General features: G+C 38.1%; 1 protein-coding gene across 4 annotated transcripts in view; it reads right to left on the bottom strand.

Annotated features, from left to right (window-relative positions):
* The window catches only part of LOC122565811, an 80,672-nt gene that overhangs the window by 36,329 nt on the left and 26,090 nt on the right, over positions 1-18,253 (bottom strand). For 3 of the 4 annotated variants that reach the window (XM_043722167.1, XM_043722169.1, XM_043722168.1), the window contains exons 3-4: positions 12,978-13,112; positions 3,106-3,338 (exon numbers count right to left, since the gene is read on the bottom strand). In XM_043722167.1, the coding sequence (XP_043578102.1) occupies positions 3,106-3,338; positions 12,978-13,112 (368 nt within the window). The remainder of the gene's footprint in view (positions 1-3,105; positions 3,339-12,977; positions 13,113-18,253) is intronic. The other variant, XM_043722170.1, reaches the window with a different exon arrangement.

Here is an 18,253-nt window from a genome sequence, read left to right as displayed (position 1 = left end):
CTCAGACGGCTCGATGAATAAGGATACGAAAAAAAAGATATCGTTGCGAGTATTTAACAGCTAGTGCGTGGAATATCAAACCCGATATGTGCGGCAGCAGAAAAATAGGAAGAAGTAAATCAGTAGTAAACTAGGAAGAAGATGATTTAATTTATGGCCTTCCTATACTTTGATCCACATATCTCACGTTTATTTATCAATTTTTAAACAAAACCCACGAAATCCTAAACCCTAAGACCAAACTTCTTTTTCATCATTCAACAGACATGGCATCGGTCCGACGAGCCACACGATCGTAATCATCGAGTCGTGACCCCCCTCCCCCGTTATTGGCTCCGGAAACCGCAATCGTCCGCGTGTGCACGCAGAAACTACTCGACGAAGTTTCGTGCACTAATATCGGGAAATATGAAATATCGAGCGGGCGATGCCGATTGAATTCTAGAGCGGGCCGTTTATTGAACCCACGGATTTTCTTTATTCCTGACAGGGTATCGGGTCTCGTGGTGAATGCAACCAGAGAGAGAATCGACGACTGGTATCTATTTAAGGAAACGGACCTCGAAGTCGGCTAGAGCTGCCCGGGTCAATGGCTTCCTGCTACAAGCAAGGATATAATCCCATAAGTCAGTTCTGTGACCAGCGTTCAAACAAATATCGACGCGATTGTTCGATTCCCTCCGCGTCTAGCCAGCGACGGATAACGATCTCTGTCTGCGGAAAATGCAAAAGCATTGATCTCCTTCGATGGTTCGGCCGCCGGACTCTCCAGGTACTTTATTGAATCTCGTTCAGACTCGCGCGGTTGGTGAATTCTCGATTCTGAAGGAACACGTGCGCTACGATCGTGAATATTGCACCAGTGGTGGACCTTCGAAATGACCGCTTTATTGTGAGATACGTCGATTTTATACCTTCCAGAAATATCGTCGTTGGAATCAGCAGTGCAGGTCTAAGTGAATACAGAGAATCGACATTGATTTTGGAGTGATTTTATGGACATAAAATATTATATTGTTGCTTAATATGTAGTGTTTCAAGATAAACGGCATGAATGAGAACTAGGTTGGTGTATATGAAGTATTGTTTCTCATTTAAATGGAGATTGAATTTAACGCGAAATGAGAAATTTGTTATCACATGTACCTATACCTCTTAATTTTTAATATCAACGTTTTTTAATTTGTAATATATGTAATGTAAAATAGGTCGTTTCTCGTAAGCACCTAAATCTCAAACTATACCGTGCTCATAAGAAAACTAGGGAATATTTAAAAAATCCTCTTATCTTATCCGCAACGTCGGCGAAAACTTACGATTTCTTCATAGCTACACCTCATTTCCACACAACTGTCCCTACCTGTCTCTCTTACTCTTTCTCGCTTTGTGAATATTATAACGAAAGCCTCTAGCCTCGGTTCGTCTGGTTCAGGAGCAGGGTGTTCGTTTCCAGGATGCCATGCAAAATTCAAGCGGCAAGGATAAGGATCGCTCATTCTTCCGCGAGTTAGCCTAGCCAGCTTCTGTGGAATTGCTTTCGCCGGCAGAAGCTTAAAGTTTAAGTCGGTCGCGATTGTCTGGCAAACATTCGCCCCTCGAAGATTGATTTCGACTTTGATATTCCTCTTGCGGAAGTCATCTTACTTTTGACACGTTTTTTATCTTTTTTCATTTCTTCTTCTTCTTCTTCGTTCTACTTTTCTACTTCTTTTATATTGCTTTCAGTGCACTGTTTGTTGCTAAAGTTGCGGCGTGAGAGTTTTGTGTCAAAGTCAATTTTATTTGACAACTTCCTCACACGTTGCAAAGTCAAATAAATTATATTTATTTATAATAAATTGTATTGGATGCATTATTAGAACAAAAATTGTATTTATACCTTGGTTATTCCTTATTAATATTTGCACATTGTCCAAGGAAACTTGTATTAAAATTCGCCGTACAAGGTTCCCCTCAAAACTGCCACAAACAAAAACACGTGTCCCCTCAATTTTCAAACTCTATTCCCTCCCAATTTTAGCTCAAATTTCCTATTTATTTTTTCACCACATTATTCCCCATTCCATCGTACCGTATACAAACTATTCGTACAGTGCACATAGAAAAATCTCTAAAACGAAACAATTTCACCTTCAATCTCGAAACTCTTCGAGACAAAATTTCAAATATCCCTTTCGAGTTTTTCCACGAACAAGCAAAGAGCTTTCACGCGGAGCGAACGCGACCACGATAAATATTTATTCCAAATTATTCGAACGGAGCTCAATTCCATTTCGTTCCATTTCATTCTGTTTTAGGGATGGTTCTTTAAGGGAAGAATAGAATATTCTTGGGTGGAAGCAAGCGTTAAAAATTAGATTGGAAATTAAATTGACCGTAGCCGAATGGCTTTTCTTCGGGGCGAAGGGACGGTTTCTTTGTAATCGTGCTCTTAATTGAAATTGGCAACTCGTTTAATCCCCCTTCGTCCGCAATTCGGTGAAACGCGTTCGGCGATTAAACCCTTCCACGTTTTGGCCGAGCGTCTTCTACCCGCGGAGAGTTTAATATCGATAATTAGAATTAATTTCGCGAAAACCCTTGTGAACGCTAACGATTAAAATTAATTAATATCGATGTGGAGAAACGAGCGATAAAACTGTACAGTCGTGGGGAAGTTTTCGTTTAAATATCCGCGTGTGAGAAATTTGTTGAATAGTTGCCTCGACTTGCAGTTCATTATTCTAACAAATCTACGATCTACTAACCCTAAAATCTTAAAAAAAAATTTTAAAATACAGGATATTTCAGAAACAAGCGATCAAATTTTCTACCATATTCTACTACCTCTAAACCACTGACCGATAACCATAGAAACTTTATTTAGGTTTAAATTTTTAGGGTAATTTATCGAGACCATCTGAAACTCCCTGTATATCCATCCTCATACTCTGTCTTTACGCTTTGGCTGATACAATTTTTCCTTTGAGCCACAGAATCACTGAAGAAATAGCAAAAAGGAGTAAAACAGAAAAGAGTAAAGAAAGAAAATGTCTAAGACCGTGATCGATATATAGAAACGAAATTTCCTCGTTGTAAATTGTTCTGTTACGTTGTTTGACTTACCTGTTTAATCCAACTTTTCCACAAGTCTCTGTCCCAGGGGTGGTGAAAGCCGAGATATAAGTGCCTCGTCTCGCGATGGTGACTGTCCTCTTGTTGTTGACTCTGATGACACTGTTGAGTGACTCTTGGAAATCCAGTGATACGCAGTACGAGTTTACCCAGACGTGACGGGGCATAACACACCGCACCCCCGCCAGTTAGTTCCATCCATTCTGGCCTAGACTCTGGACAGGCTAAAATCAGGATGATTGATATCAAATTTAGTTACGACCAATTTGACTCGGTTGTTGTCGCGTTACTTGTTTCGGTAAACTCGAATGGCAAGACTGGGGTTGACCATCGATCATCTTAGGGTTGTTATAGACAGATCATCATTGTGTATATCTGACGTACGAAATTTTATGAACGATAAAAGTAAAGAATCATTTTTGGAATGTTTATTAGAGTGAAAGAAGTGTTTTTTACCTCTGGTCTTTGATTCTTAATCCTTTGCTTCACGATTAAGTTCGAATAGCGCGTGCCGTAAACAACAATATGGTCGGTCACACGTCGAGCTATTTCACGGTTTGACTGAGCGGTCGAAGTTGTGCAAATCGCACATGTTTTTTGATACATAAATGCGTGTGTAAGGTGTAACCTATTTTATTTTGCAAGATGTTTGATAAATAATTATTACCAATTGATCATCGAACAAGAAAGATTTATTATCTTAAAGTAAATAATAAATCAATGACATCGACGTATTACGTCTCTCACACTATACTGTAGGTTAAGAGGTTAAAACTTTTAATAACGTATTAATCATCTATGAGATTACTTCATTCATTAAACTTGTCTCTAACCCAACATTTTTATAAGATCTACAAACATACATTTTATAGTTTCACACTTGAATCTCCCAATTGCGACACACACTCGAGAAAGTTAATCGTAGAGCACTCTGAACGAAACAAGCTGCGAAAACAACTATCCGTTCTGAATGACCAACAGCGCCATAAAACGTGGACGGTCCTTTTGGAAAACTCATTGTATCGGAGCGTTAGCTCGCAAAACGGCGCGGCGAGCAGTTACCTCTCGAGCGATAAATTCCGGAGGATCAACAGTTCTGCCGGCTTTTTGACAGTGACAAACGCAGCCGAGTCGCGTCATCTAATTACACGGAACTACGAGTGGCAGCTGTCCATCGACGTTTCGAGCGAGCCAGGTCGGAGGTGAGCCAGCTTTAAATCCCGCCGCGTTCGTTTCACGCCGCGTGAACCACGCCTAACGCGGCTCGCGGTTTAACAACGCGGCTACCGACCAACCGATCGAGTTTTTCCCAAAAGCATCCGGGAAAACATCAATGCAAATCGGATTTTATTTGGTCGTCGCGACTGGATCGCGTGGATTCGTGCAATACATCCCTCGGGTAGTTCGATTCGAATAATAGCGGCCTACGTGAATCGGGTTTGACGATTCGATCGCGATCGTCACTCGCTGGATTGCGGCAGTAGCATCGAGTTCTTACCGGGTGACGATAGATGTTCGCGGATCGTATGTGTTTGTGCAAACGCATGTTTTTGTGGAATGCGTGTAGAGAAATGGGTATTATTATTTAGAATAAATCCCTCACCTGAAGGAGATCTCAGATTTTTATGAACTTGAAATATGTCGTTCAGACAGTGTATCAATATATGGCCGCTAGCGCGTTGAAAATTAGCTTCGAATATAAATTCATGTAATTTAATAAAAGCATGTCTTTCTTCACCTTTTTTTGTGAGAATCAACAGATACAATGTTATTTTATGATAGAGTAATACAATACAAAATTTTAGAATAATACGAAAAAAATTTTTGTTTCTGAAGGAGTTTTATATTTTCGGTAGTTACGGTAAATTCGATTTCTCTCTGCAAACGATAGTTCTTACTTCAGAATCACTGCTTTCTGGGTCCGCATAAAGAGATGCCTGATACAATTTCATCTTGAACGAGCGCACTGAGCACCTATGTATATTCATTATAATTTTCGTGCATGCTCGAGTATGATATCATATTTTACGTGGAGTTCTTATGGGACTACCGGGTTCCACGTATTCACTTGGGAGAGAATTAATAATTGCCAGTGATTCGCTTCCATGTGAAAACAATTGCACGCTAATGTGTATATACGAGCGTTTGTCTGATAACATTATCCTTTGGGGAACAATTGCTTATGAAAGTAATCTCCATAGACTCGTGTAATTCGATAATATTGTCGTTTGGAAAAAGCTTGTTCGCTGAATTTCATTTCAAGTTACGTTTCATTTCATTCTATATAATCGAAGGTTTCTTTTAAATTAAGATCTACGATGATTGGTAATATCGCATTTCTTTCTTTAAAATTTTTCATGTAATTTAAATTTTCTTGTAGCCACCGTCGATCCAGAGAATATCGAGGAATTCTCAATTCGATACTATGATATACTCGATGGTTAATCGTAATTCAAGTTGATTATTCCAATCTCCATTGCATGTGATTGATTTAATTAAAATTTGAATTTTCTTATATTTTCAGAACAGAATTAATAGTTTTAATAAGATCAGTGATTAATGAATAATTTAATGAAAAACCGAGTAGAATACTTTTTAGAAGGAAGAGTTAGAAGTGGAATAAAATATAATCTGATTAATATTTCCTATACAGCTTTACCTTTTGAAAGGTTATATAAATCTTGGTACCAGCTTTTCCTGTCACATAATTCTCTTTTAATGCACAGATAAAGATTAATACACTTCCCATCTTGATATAAAAATTTTAAAAAGTTCAATTCCTTGTTCATAGCATATAACCGTATTATTATTGAACACCTAATAAATGATGAACACCTTGTATAACATCATCGACGCGACGCAAAGTAACAATGGGGCAAACCGGGGTCGCGGGCAATTAAAACTTTGCCGAAAGCTTTTCAGGCTACAGGGAGCTTGGCCAACGCTCTGATTCATTAAGCAATCCCGAAAACTTTTTCTTACAATGCTAATGTCGATCGCTGAAATGATCTGATTGTGAAGAGCGTACTTTCTTGTAAAAAAAAAATGACGAAAATTGTTATTAAATGGAATTATGTTTGAATAAGCTTTAATTAGTTTTAATTGGGTTAATAGCTGACGATAAAAGTGGTGGTAACTTTGAAATCAATTTGAAAATTAAAATTATGATCTTAATGGCAATAATTTTTTACTTAACCGCTAATTTTTCGATTTATATTTGAATTGATTTTTTAATTGTCAATTTTTTATCAATTATTATGTTTTTTGTGCTATTATATCGATTATCCTCTTATTCGTCTTCCCTAAAATCGCTGCATCGTAATTAGTTAAATTAAGTTCCACAAATCTGAACAAATTTAGAATATACTCGGTAAAATTAACAACCATTAAACTATTACCAAAAATAATCATCGCGTGTAATTAGAAAACGGCAAGTGATTAAATATCTACCGATTTAAACAGTTACGGTCAATTTCAATAGTAGTTGGCTCTGTAGTTGGCTAGCCTTTCCCTTTAATGACTCGCAATCAGAAACAAATCTTGCGGTCGCGTTGCCATCAATGTGCACTGGCTTTTCTGATTAACGCCGTTTAGTTTCTATCGTGTGATTCGATTCTAATCAGTCAATACCGCTGTTCCACAGCGTGGATTGCCAAAAAGCTGGATGTTTCTCTATCCATTGCGGTCGTCACCTTGGTCACGTTAGTTATTTTACGCTTTTGCCGTTGATTTTCTCTTTAAAACGTGTTATTTGATCAACAATTTCAACAATTTCGAAAATCACAAAACCGTCAACACCATTTGTACTAAACTGTATCATCACGCTAGACTAATCCTAATATGAACATCCCGATTGACACAGTCATTTAAAATCGCTTTTGCTTTTTGGGTAGATACTAAATACATAGTTATAGAGTTTCATGTCGTGGAAAAGCAAACTAGATGATTAGGAAAATATTAGAAAAACATACTCATTTGGAATATTTCCCCGCTAAGTTATTATAACTAGCATAAAAACCAATTTAAATTCGTAGCTCGAGCAATGCAATTTATATGTACGCTAAAACTAGTTGTCAGCAAAGGGAATCGCGCGGGATTCGAGCTTTCCTGGTTAAATGAATTTAAGCGCGTCACACATTAGAAAATCAAACTTTTGGGTGGCAACGAATATTAGGCCTGTTTAAATGGAAAACACTCTGAAGCAAAACACGAAATATCCACTTTGCATTAATAGATGTATATTTTATTACACGGATACATAATATTACATTATACAATTCGATAGTTGCAATGGACCGCTTTCTTTTCTGTCCAACCGGTTTAGCACCGTCCTTCATATAGATAAATTTATTTATCGCAAAATACGAAATTGTATAGAATTATTAGCGACTTAATAACCATAGAACTAAATTCCGACCTCGTTTCAGCGAAAGATACTCTCGGGACCGCTAAATACCATTTTTACATACGTCAGTGAATTTGTCCAAGCTTTTCTTCAAGTTACTAGCTTACAAGTTACTAGCTGTTTTGTGGCTTAGTGAAAAGTTTCACCAAAGTGAAGGCGATGTCCCGTTGTTTACGAGCGATTTTCGTCATGAACAAGGTACGACTACCATCGATCCACTGATATATACGTTAGAGTCGCAGTTTTTGCGTGGCCATTAAATCGCCAATGACTTTCTTATGAGCAGGATGCAACAAACGGGACATGCCATGCAGAGAACAGCCGAATGACCGTATAAATATTCATTGGACGATTTAAATTCATAACTTCCAACGCAAATCGACCAACTCACGTTTTATTTTCCTTGCCCGTGTGTGTGTCTTGTGTATACAGGTGTAGATGGATGTTAGATGATTGTGGATGTGCAAACGAGAGGATAATTGAAGCGTCCGGGGAAAATGAAATTTTCCGCTTTTCTTCGCTCCAAGTACAGTCTACTATTGTTGCTTTGCCGTGTCAGAGGTTTGTAGCTGCAAAAAGATTATTTGGTAGTTTTTATTTTTTAACGAAGATCGTGCCAGTTTAACTGTCGATGTTTTTCTGGTTTGAATCAGTTTGTTTTGAGATTAGCTATGCAGTCTTCATTTGCATTATAATAGTATCGTCGAGGAAAATGTAAATTTTATTCAATGTTGGAAATGCTGGACGTTTACAGCAGCTTTGCCTTATTCGGTTCATTTGTTCTGATGCATTTGTGTTATTCTATGATTTAAAAATCTCAAAATCATAAGCTGTTTTTTAAATATTTCTGACTATTGTAGCGTATTTGTTAGATAAATTACCTTGTAATTCGTGACTTGTAAAATTTTACTAATAATATTGGTCCAATTATCTGCGAGGAGATCGCAGTGGTCAAAATATTAAATTCTGGGGCATCCTGTATCTGCTTTAGCGGATATCGGCACACTTTTCCGAAAATCGCTATCGGATTGAATTCAAGATGACCGCTGGATCTGTAGCGGACATCCGACATAAGCGGCAAATTCTAGCCGACATGAGAGGGTAGCGTCAAAGAGACCCGTGGCCAACTCTAAATTCACCTTTTCCGCGGTATTGCCGTTAATTTCAAGGAGGATGCGCTTTGACGGTCGTTCCTTCGGAACACTGAGCTTGATTAAACTCGAGACTAGTTGTCGGTAACAGGTGTTCGCCATCGGCGAACGTGCTGAATCAACAGCAAACAACCAGGGCGATCCTGTCTCGTCCCTGTTCACCGACTTCCGGCCGCGTCATTTTCGGCCAACTTATTTACTTTCCGACTTTCCGTGGCCGCAACGCCGGATGAGAAGGTTTTCGTGAATTTCAGCCGGTGATTTGCGCCTGGCATCCACCTCCGTCAGCTTAAGTTCGTTTGGCTTAATTAGCAGGTGAAGTTGATTCGTCTGGTCTTTGATGTTGTCATTCGGTGGTTACTTTTAATTTACCTTTTTGTTTTAATTTGCTACGTGATATTGCCTTTGTCGTTGATTGATGAAGATGTGCCATCGGATAAAGGTCATGGTGTCAACTAGGGAGTTTGGATTAGTGGCGACGTGCTTAAAGATGAGAGTCAGATTGACATGGTGGCTTTTACAAAGTGTAGCCTAATTTGTAGCCTAATTTCATGTATAACGAATACATATTAATTTCTTATTAATCGAAACGAGATAAAAAGCTATATCGATGTTTGCCCCATAACCAGGTTAAATCGCTCGTGTTTCCCCACTTTACTCGCAGGAAAAGCAATAATTTTTAATATATCGAAAACATCCGCAAACAGATCTACTGCAGCGAAACTTAAAAACACGAGGAAAGTTTCCATCGGACTTGACGCTTTCAAGGGAGATCAAAGCGATATTTGCAAAGGTATTTTGCACCTTTTTACCAGTATCACAGCTATTTGCCAGCCTATATCGGCACACCGATCGGCAGAGACTCCCGCGAATCCGTAGCAAATGGCCATTGATTCCGACGTTTTTATCAAATGACGACGAAGTTGAATGTTGCTTTGCCGAACGTGCTCGGAATTAAATTATCGGTTCCTCGTCGACGATCGGGTTTTTCTTACCGTTCAATATTTCCCGAGCTATAAATGGCGAACAATACCATGGAAAACAGTCGCGCCATACCTCTCTTTCTTCACTTTCGTCGTTCTTTTCAAGATTCTGTCCAATCATCGACATCGTTTCAGCTTCTGTCTTATTGTCGCACGTCTTTTCTTTCTTTTCTTCTTTCATCTTTTTATTATCTCTTGTTCTATCTTGCTTTTTTATGCGAGCAATCGACTATTAAAATTCATGGAACGATGCTTCCGTTATTCCAGTTGTTTCTTCGCCCTCGCGTCGAACCAGGCGAAGTCAGCTTCGAAAGTCGATGTCGTTCGATTTTCCCATTTATCCAATTCCTACATTTCGTCTCTTCTTTGCTTTCTTTCCTTTCTCTCTCTTTCTCTTTCGTTGCCTGTGTATGTTCTTTTCGATTTTGTTTGTCGTACATTTTGGAATAGAGCAGCGAGCATTGGAAAAGTTGCCGATCGATTAATTCCGAACAAGACACTTCGTTTTTCGCCAGTTTCATCCCGACCGATGCCGGCTGCATTGTTTTTTGCACGGTGCAATTTACGATCGACAGCTCTCCCCTGTTCCCTTTGTGACGAGCGCGTCTATCGATTCCAACAGACGTGATTAGCTTTTTTCCGCGCGTGATCCATCGTGGATTATCCGACACGATCCTCAACGCCATTATGCAGCAACGATCGTTGCTGAATTTTTTAACGACAACAAGATTTTTATATAAATTATAAACTTTATAATTTTGTATTAACATTATTTATTAAATTACTTTAAAATAGAACCAGATTTATTAATTAAATATAGAAGATCGATTTTATTCGACGATTAAATAGATAAAACGGGAATTGCTCCAAAATCGATAATAAACGATTTAGTCATTAGTTTCAAGCTGACCACATCAAAGTCTGATCGAATCGCATCGTAGAAAACTAATAGCTTTTCCAGTGAAACAATTACGACTTACCGACACCATCACGCGTAGCGATTAATCTTTTTCGTCCTATAAAGGTCGGCCACAAGATTCCAATGAAATATAGATCTATAGCACGCTAATGTATTGTTCGTACTAAGTGCGGATTAAATACTCAAAGGATTAAGGAGAAAAATAACAAAATATACCGGTTTATTCGAGAAATATCGTGGCTTTAGGATATCATTACACAATCAACACAACACAACAATCATTCAATATGGCGGTGGATCCGATGGATCTGGATGTTCGAAACTGTAATTGCACGTCACCGCGATAAATCCTTTCCTGGAAAGAAATTCTTGATCCGCGGAACGTACTTAGGAATGGTGACAGAATCGTTTCACGGCAAGGATAAAGGACAGAACGTAGATAAATCATGGTGTTTCGTGGACAGGATAGAAGGATGGAAAAGACAGGAGGGGTTCGGAGGCAGATCAGAGGGTGTACAAAATTGAGCCTGGATGTTTTCATTTCACCCTAAACTGACGCGCTTTTATCTTCTGGAGGAACTCGCAGACGTTTACGTAAAACGTCCAAGGTATCGTAATTGAAAGTGAAAGTGAGCGATGAAAGTCGTTCAAATAATAAAATTAGATGGTTTTTAATAGAAAAATTATAAAAATTATATGCGATGTACTTTAATCTTGCTACAAAGATTATAAAATCAGCTAAGCACGAAGGATGAGATTTTTGTCTTTTGGACTTAATAAAAAGAGATAGGAGAAAAATATATGTGGTACACGTATCTCTTCGAAAATTTTTCCCATCTTTTCATCAAAGCGACCCGATTCTTTTAACGACACCATTTTAGGTTATCCATATAATATCGGCATGCAAACAGATCAGCGAACAAGGACATACCATTCCATCTCCTGGAACAACCAACGAAACGAATGTTTTTATCCAAACTGACAATTCTTTATCTGGCAGGTTAACTCCTCAAGTGGTTGCGCTTCCGCTCGCAAAAAGAAATCCAATTTAAAGTTCACTTATCAGTCATGGGGTTAGATACTTGTATCTTACCTAACGTTCGACCATCGCGGCTATGAATCCGACAATTGATTGGCGTAACCGGTCTAACGGAACTTTCGGAGGATAAATCAAAGCTGAACATAAATCGTGGTTCGATATTGGAGATTGCAGTAGAGGGATGTTTTCTTTTCACGAGACATTCGTATCTACGAAGCCATGATTCTATCGAGAGATTTTGTTGTATTCTCGACTGTAACACGTAGACAAATTTATTTCCACTTTGTTACACGGGGTTTCGACTGCACGCAATACTGTAGGTGAAATTAATTTTGTGAGTCTTTTATAAAATTAAAACAAATAGCAGGATATTTTACAAACCTCTTTTAAAAAATTTAATATCGTATTGCTCTCTAAATTTTTTATAAATTTAATGTCTACCTGATAAATAGACTAAAAATATTTATTCAATATAAATTTCACTCATTCGAATCAATATTCTATTCTTTTCTGTATATTTTTGTACATACAAAGCGAAAACACTTGATGCTTTCGTTAGATGTTGAAATTATAAAAGTCGTAGTTAGAAGACGGGGAAACAATCGAGAGAAGCGGAGTTAAAGGAAAAGAGGAGTGAGATTTATAAGTCGAGACTTCCTTGAAACGAGTTTACGGAAGTTTTGATTGTCGAATGAAAATTACGAAGTTAGATTGTGAGTTTCGTCAACGAGTATGGCAAAAAGCTGTATACATATGTGGCCGATAGTAAGTGTCCGCCGTTCTTTTATGATTCATACGACATGAATAATTTGTGTAATAAGATCTTGATATCCCATTCCAAAGTTTAACCACTCCACTCTGAAAATTACCTATAAAATTTTCCCAAAACTTTACAAACATAATAATCGCCTTTTAAATTAAATTCCAGAAATATTCTCGGCAAGACGTAACATTCGCTATATTCTGGCAGCATTGTATCAAATAACAGCAAACATTTCGTCTACTAATTTTTATCATATTGCTCCAATTCTAATTAATTCCGTATAATATATCTAGATAAATATTAAAAATTCGTAGTACTGCTGCTGATATAATTCGCTAGACTTCGATCTACCTCTCGTGTATCACAAAAAATCAATGGTTCAGCGTTTTTCACTAGCACGAACAAAGAATCTCATCTCTGAGCGTCGCGGCATGATGATATATGTTTCAATAATTGCACTCGCAAGAAATCGAGCACGGAGCATGAGATAAAGCCGGTTCTTATCCTTTCCTTGTACGTTCGACAGGCCTGAGGCTCCGTTTCTACCAAGCGTTTCTTATCCCCATAGGGGAGGATTGGCGAAATCCCGCGTGGAACACTTACCTGGATAAAGGAACAGCCTGGATCCGATGACAGCCAAGGGTCGCCTCTTCCACTGGGGAAAAACCAACCCCTTCAACACGAGCGCGTACCCGCAACGGCTGTATCCAACAAGCTCCGGCAAGGGGGATGCGGGTCCTGTGAGAAAAACGGTGAAGAGATGAGCTACGGTGTTTCTAATCGACGTAGAGAGATACAAGTGGTGCTAGTGCGATTATTGTGAAAGCTAGGCAAATGGGTTGGGGTTAGATTGGGTAACCCTCTTTTGTAAATATTTCTTATATCATTGGTTATATTATTTTCTTACCTTTGTTACATATACTGCCGGCCGTAATACTTTTTTTTCTATTTGAAACCCACCACCAAACCGTATTATATGTCGTAAGTCACATACTGTCGCTAAATATATTTTTCGACAAGCTATAAAATGCTTCAACGCGATAATAAAATCAACCGTACCATATATACAGAAGCGAATGGTCAATTATTAATTTCCTACGATGTTCACGATCGGAAGTTTTACTGGAAAGTCAATACTGTATTACTATCTATTTATAATCATGCCATATTCTCATATTTCATATATAGTTTGGATCTGGACTCCAGAAGTCAATCGACAAAGTCGCGATAAATATAAAATTACATAGAACGATGTCGTCAGCTTTTAACGTGCCAAAACTGCTTTAAACTAAAATTCTCCTGTAATTAGATTAAAAGCTATAATTTATTCAATCCAATCCATATTCTCATCGTAAATATTAAATGAACGGCAGACGAATGTCAATGAAGAATTTAAAAGTCAGATAATTAAATTCAGAATTTATATAATCGGAGATTAAAAATCCTTCATCGCTCGAATAAATCCTGACTTGGTAAGAATTCAGTGCGGCTGTAAAATTGTTAATTAGTATGCGATTCCTTTCGATAGTCGCGATTATTTCGCGCAAGCTGTTGCGACAACGTTGAAGAATAAGATCTCGAATTCTCCCTCACGCTGTAAGTTCCTCGTGCAAGATGCTGCCCGGATATGGACTTCGAATTCATGAAATTGTAATTTCTTTCTGTATGCCAGCGAAGCATTATGTACGCGGAATTCCTACAACTTCCAGGAAATATAAGCAACTAGGAAAATTAAGGACGAGGGAACCGATTTCATTGAAACTGCCGGCAGCTTTAATATGCCCACGCTACCGCTTTAGCGAAAAATATCGAAGGTAAGCAATAACTGACCGTCTTATTAAACCTCTCTTTATGGGAAGAAATTTGCATCGCCCAAAAAACTGATAGGACGGTACGGAAATCCCTTTATGATGCAACGATTCACTTATTCCTCAAATTATCTAGAAAATATAATATGGAAATTGTTTTTGCCATGATTTACACGAATAAAGAAACTAGATATATAACGTAAATCTCCGCTGCTAAATTAAATAACAATTTATTGGTATGTTTTATAACAGAGATCATCAAACTGCGAAGAATTAAAATAAAAATAAATTTGTTTCAGTGTTGGAAAATGTAGGTCAAGCATTGAGATGTTGAAGAAGCCAGTTTATGTTTTCAAACAGCCACCTGGTAACGACGGAAGCTACAGATTTGGAATTGAATTAAAATTAGAAACGGTTAACTGCGTAGACGGTGAGCACAAGTGACATCTGTATGCATCCGCATTAATGCAGTTTCGCGTTAGAATTCACTTTCGATGTTACCCAAATTCATCGTTAAATAACGCTTCATGGCGCAAAGCATGCAAATCATCCCCGAGAGACATCATAGACGGCGTTCACTCGAAACCATCATGTATATTTCATGTAGAAATGCGCATAAACGGCTTCTATCGGCCGCGCAACTACAATATTTCCGATCGTTACGTTTGCTTTGGCGGCAATTTTCCCGTCTTATTTATATTTTTCACAATTTGCATTTCTTATCGAACTTTTAAATTGGAATTTGTGAGATTTCCTCGCTTTTGCCTTCGTATCGTGTTTGACGGTGTTTTTCCGAAAATTTATGAGAAGAAAGAAGTCAAGTAAACTTGATAAATTGTGTTCCAACGCGATACAATATCAAATATGTGTAACATCAAATGTATGTAATAATCGACCAGCTCCTTCGGAATTTCATACCGTTGAATATCTTAATCAACCAACATCGACGAGAGGGGAACCAAGCATTCCACAAAGCCGCGAGTTTGTCCGACGAACCAGCAATATGCACGTTATCTCTTGGCATACTAAATGAAAATCTATCGAATAAATATTGACGTTCATGCGGCTCCCGACGCGGCTTCGTGCTTGCTCGCCGATTAACGGACCACGGTTATCGCCAGTTACGCGCATATATTATGTATAATTCAGCATGTGGCTCGTTACATTGTCAAGAATAAAAATGGACTCTCGAATTAGAATTAATAATATTTCAGTAAACTATATTAATTTGGACTTCGGAATTGTTGGAATTTGAAATTCAGAGTAACTCCCACTTATTTGTCCGATAACTTAATATAATTCAGAGATAGTTATATACATTGAGAAGTCGAAACGTAGAAAGTTTGTGGAAATAGATTTGGAACCCACCCGAACGTCACATCTCAGTTTTATATCACATTTCCGTATTATTACGAGGTTTATCCACTGTCCACTACGATATCTATGGAAAAACTGGCGAGGTAGGGTTCACAGCGAAATAGAATCATGATATTCGATGGGAAGATGACGAAGTGCTGAACTAACTCAATTAACCCGTTGATGGTGCTGGCGTGGCTGGTTGGTGAGCCATTAAAAGCGTAGTCAGTGTAACAGGATCCAAGCACATCCTGTAATTATCTACACCCCTAAAACGTCATTTCTGGACAATTCCACGAAAGCAGTAACTACAGCTATCTCATTGGCGACTTAATCTTGGATACGGTCCTCGAGATGGACGAATTATAATTATATGTATAGTTATCAAGGTATCAGAAACAGTAAAGTGTATCTTTTGTTACACAAGTAGGTATGAAATTCGATCAAACAAAAAGTTGACAGAAATAATTCAGGTAAAGCATAGAGACGAATCGAAGAACATTATTATTTGATAATTCTTTTCTGCATAATTTTCTGCAAGATTAAATGTTCTTTTATAAATATCGAAGGTTGGAAAGTTTTACAATATCCTGAACGTGGTCACTAGTTTATGCTTTTTGAATTTTATCTTGTCTGCATTACGTAATGGTTGCATTAGCAGCCTTAGCTTTTTATTTGTGAGAATTTTATGAGTTTGCGAGGCATTTAGAAAAGTCAATGCAAAAACAAACATCGTCTGGAAATTGTAAAGCTTCTTTGTATAATGCGTTGTGAATGTAAGTTAGTTAGAGAATCAGAAACATAAAGACAGAGGATGGAGTTGACGGTTACTTCGAGCAACTTAATTAAGAGTTTCGAAAAGCTGTAAAAGCAAAATTATCTCGGTACAACTGATATACTAAAATAGAATGCTTAAGCGTACTCTAATACCTCAACTATCCAATAATAATGAATATTTCCGCCTTGTGTGGGTGTCAGCAACTATTAAACCGTAATATTCGCTTGATGAATAGCAATTCCTTTTTCCTCGTGACGTAACTTTTCCCGGAACTGTGGCGAATTTTACTACGATCTAACAATATACTCTCAGCCGCAATTTCGTCGAAGGACCAATTTAAATCGCTGAGATAGTAGGCAGGATTTCCGGTGGAACTTCCGGTCGATAAACTATCGACATGCTCCGTTCTTGCGCGAAACTCGTTCTAGGGTCCCGTGAAATTTCGCGCGACGCCAGAAGTTCTTGTTCGTCGTAATTTTGGAAATGGACCAAGTGTATCGTTCGCGTTAGTTCCGGCCTTAACTTCCGGCCAGGAGTACCATTTGTCGTCACGGCGAACTTGCCGCCGCCGGCCGGATAACTTTCGAGTCGCGAAATTTCGTTCGGCATTAGTTTCAAAACGCACCTCTGTTCCGCTACCGGTACTCGACTAAATATTTACGTTGTTTGTTGCAAAAGTAATGCTCGTTGTGTTTGTGTTTGTATGGTTAAGCTAAGATTTAGCACAGAAACGGAAGAAATTAGCCAACTAAATGAAACGATTTAAAATTATACTGCCTTCTTTGGTTAATCTTTTAATTCGCGATGCTGTGCTGTAACATTTAGTTTAAAAATGCGGCGAACTTTGCTTCTGATTAATATCTAACCCTTTTCAGCGAAAGTTCTTTTCTTTCATAAAAATGTAGAACGTATAGATAGCAGATAGTTTCAAACGTGGTACACGTATTTAAAACAAATAGTGGAAGTTCGATTGCACTGCGAGATTGGAACAAGAGACAGTTTACAGGAGCAGAAACATTACAATAGTATAAAACTTCAACATAATGATTTACCTTTTTAACTTGTTTGTGCATGTAACGCAGAAGGACTTTAAAATTTGCTTTCACTAAGGGCTTAGTAGCTGTCCGAACATTCACTGAGGATATTCATGGATTTGCATGTAAGTATATCCCAGAGTTACGGTTCGAAACCGTGATTTAGTATGCAGTTTGATCTTCTACGATTTAATCTGAATCTAGGATGCTGTTGAATATACACTTGCAAATATTTATCCCAATTGTCAGACGATTTCTATGTTAAACCATCTGATAATACTTTTGTTACTAACTATAAATCAATCGAAAATTTTCAAAAGTTTACTGTCGTTCTATTCAAACCACAGAATCCACGAAACAATGATAAATCAGTAATATTCAGAAAACAAAGGGAAAAGATACACATCCATCAAATATCTGTAGTCAATGTATCAAAATCATTTTTCTTATACATTCAGTTATTCGTCTATTATTCATCTATCGTTTATTATACAATTCCTTCTATTCGTTTTCTCTTTTATCCGTTCGGTTCATCATTTTTTAAAGCTGCATGGTCATTGGCCATACAGCGTGCACTTCGCCCTATTGAATAGAGAGGCCACGAGAAAGCATAGTCTTTAGGGTTCACGCGTGCCACCCCAATTATGACGTTATTGTCGCTATTAATGAGCAATTTCAGGGGCTCTATGCTGTTGCCCCCGTAAACTCCAAGTGCATTATGCTAACTTACGTTATACAATTTGCTGGGCTAATTAACTTAAGACGTTAGATAGGCGTGTAACCACGATACCCGTTTCTGGGCTGTGGTTGTTTCCAACCTTTTTCTTCTCGCACGACTCTAGAAAGCCTCTAAAAAGCTTCGAGAACCGCCTTGTCGCTTCATATTTTCTGCAACCTCAGCAC

Source organism: Bombus pyrosoma, linkage group LG3 (assembly GCF_014825855.1).
Source record: "Bombus pyrosoma isolate SC7728 linkage group LG3, ASM1482585v1, whole genome shotgun sequence".
Lineage (NCBI taxonomy): Eukaryota > Metazoa > Arthropoda > Insecta > Hymenoptera > Apidae > Bombus > Bombus pyrosoma.
Note: the sequence above shows the minus strand (reverse complement) of the source record. Positions and strands in the feature narration are given on the sequence as shown.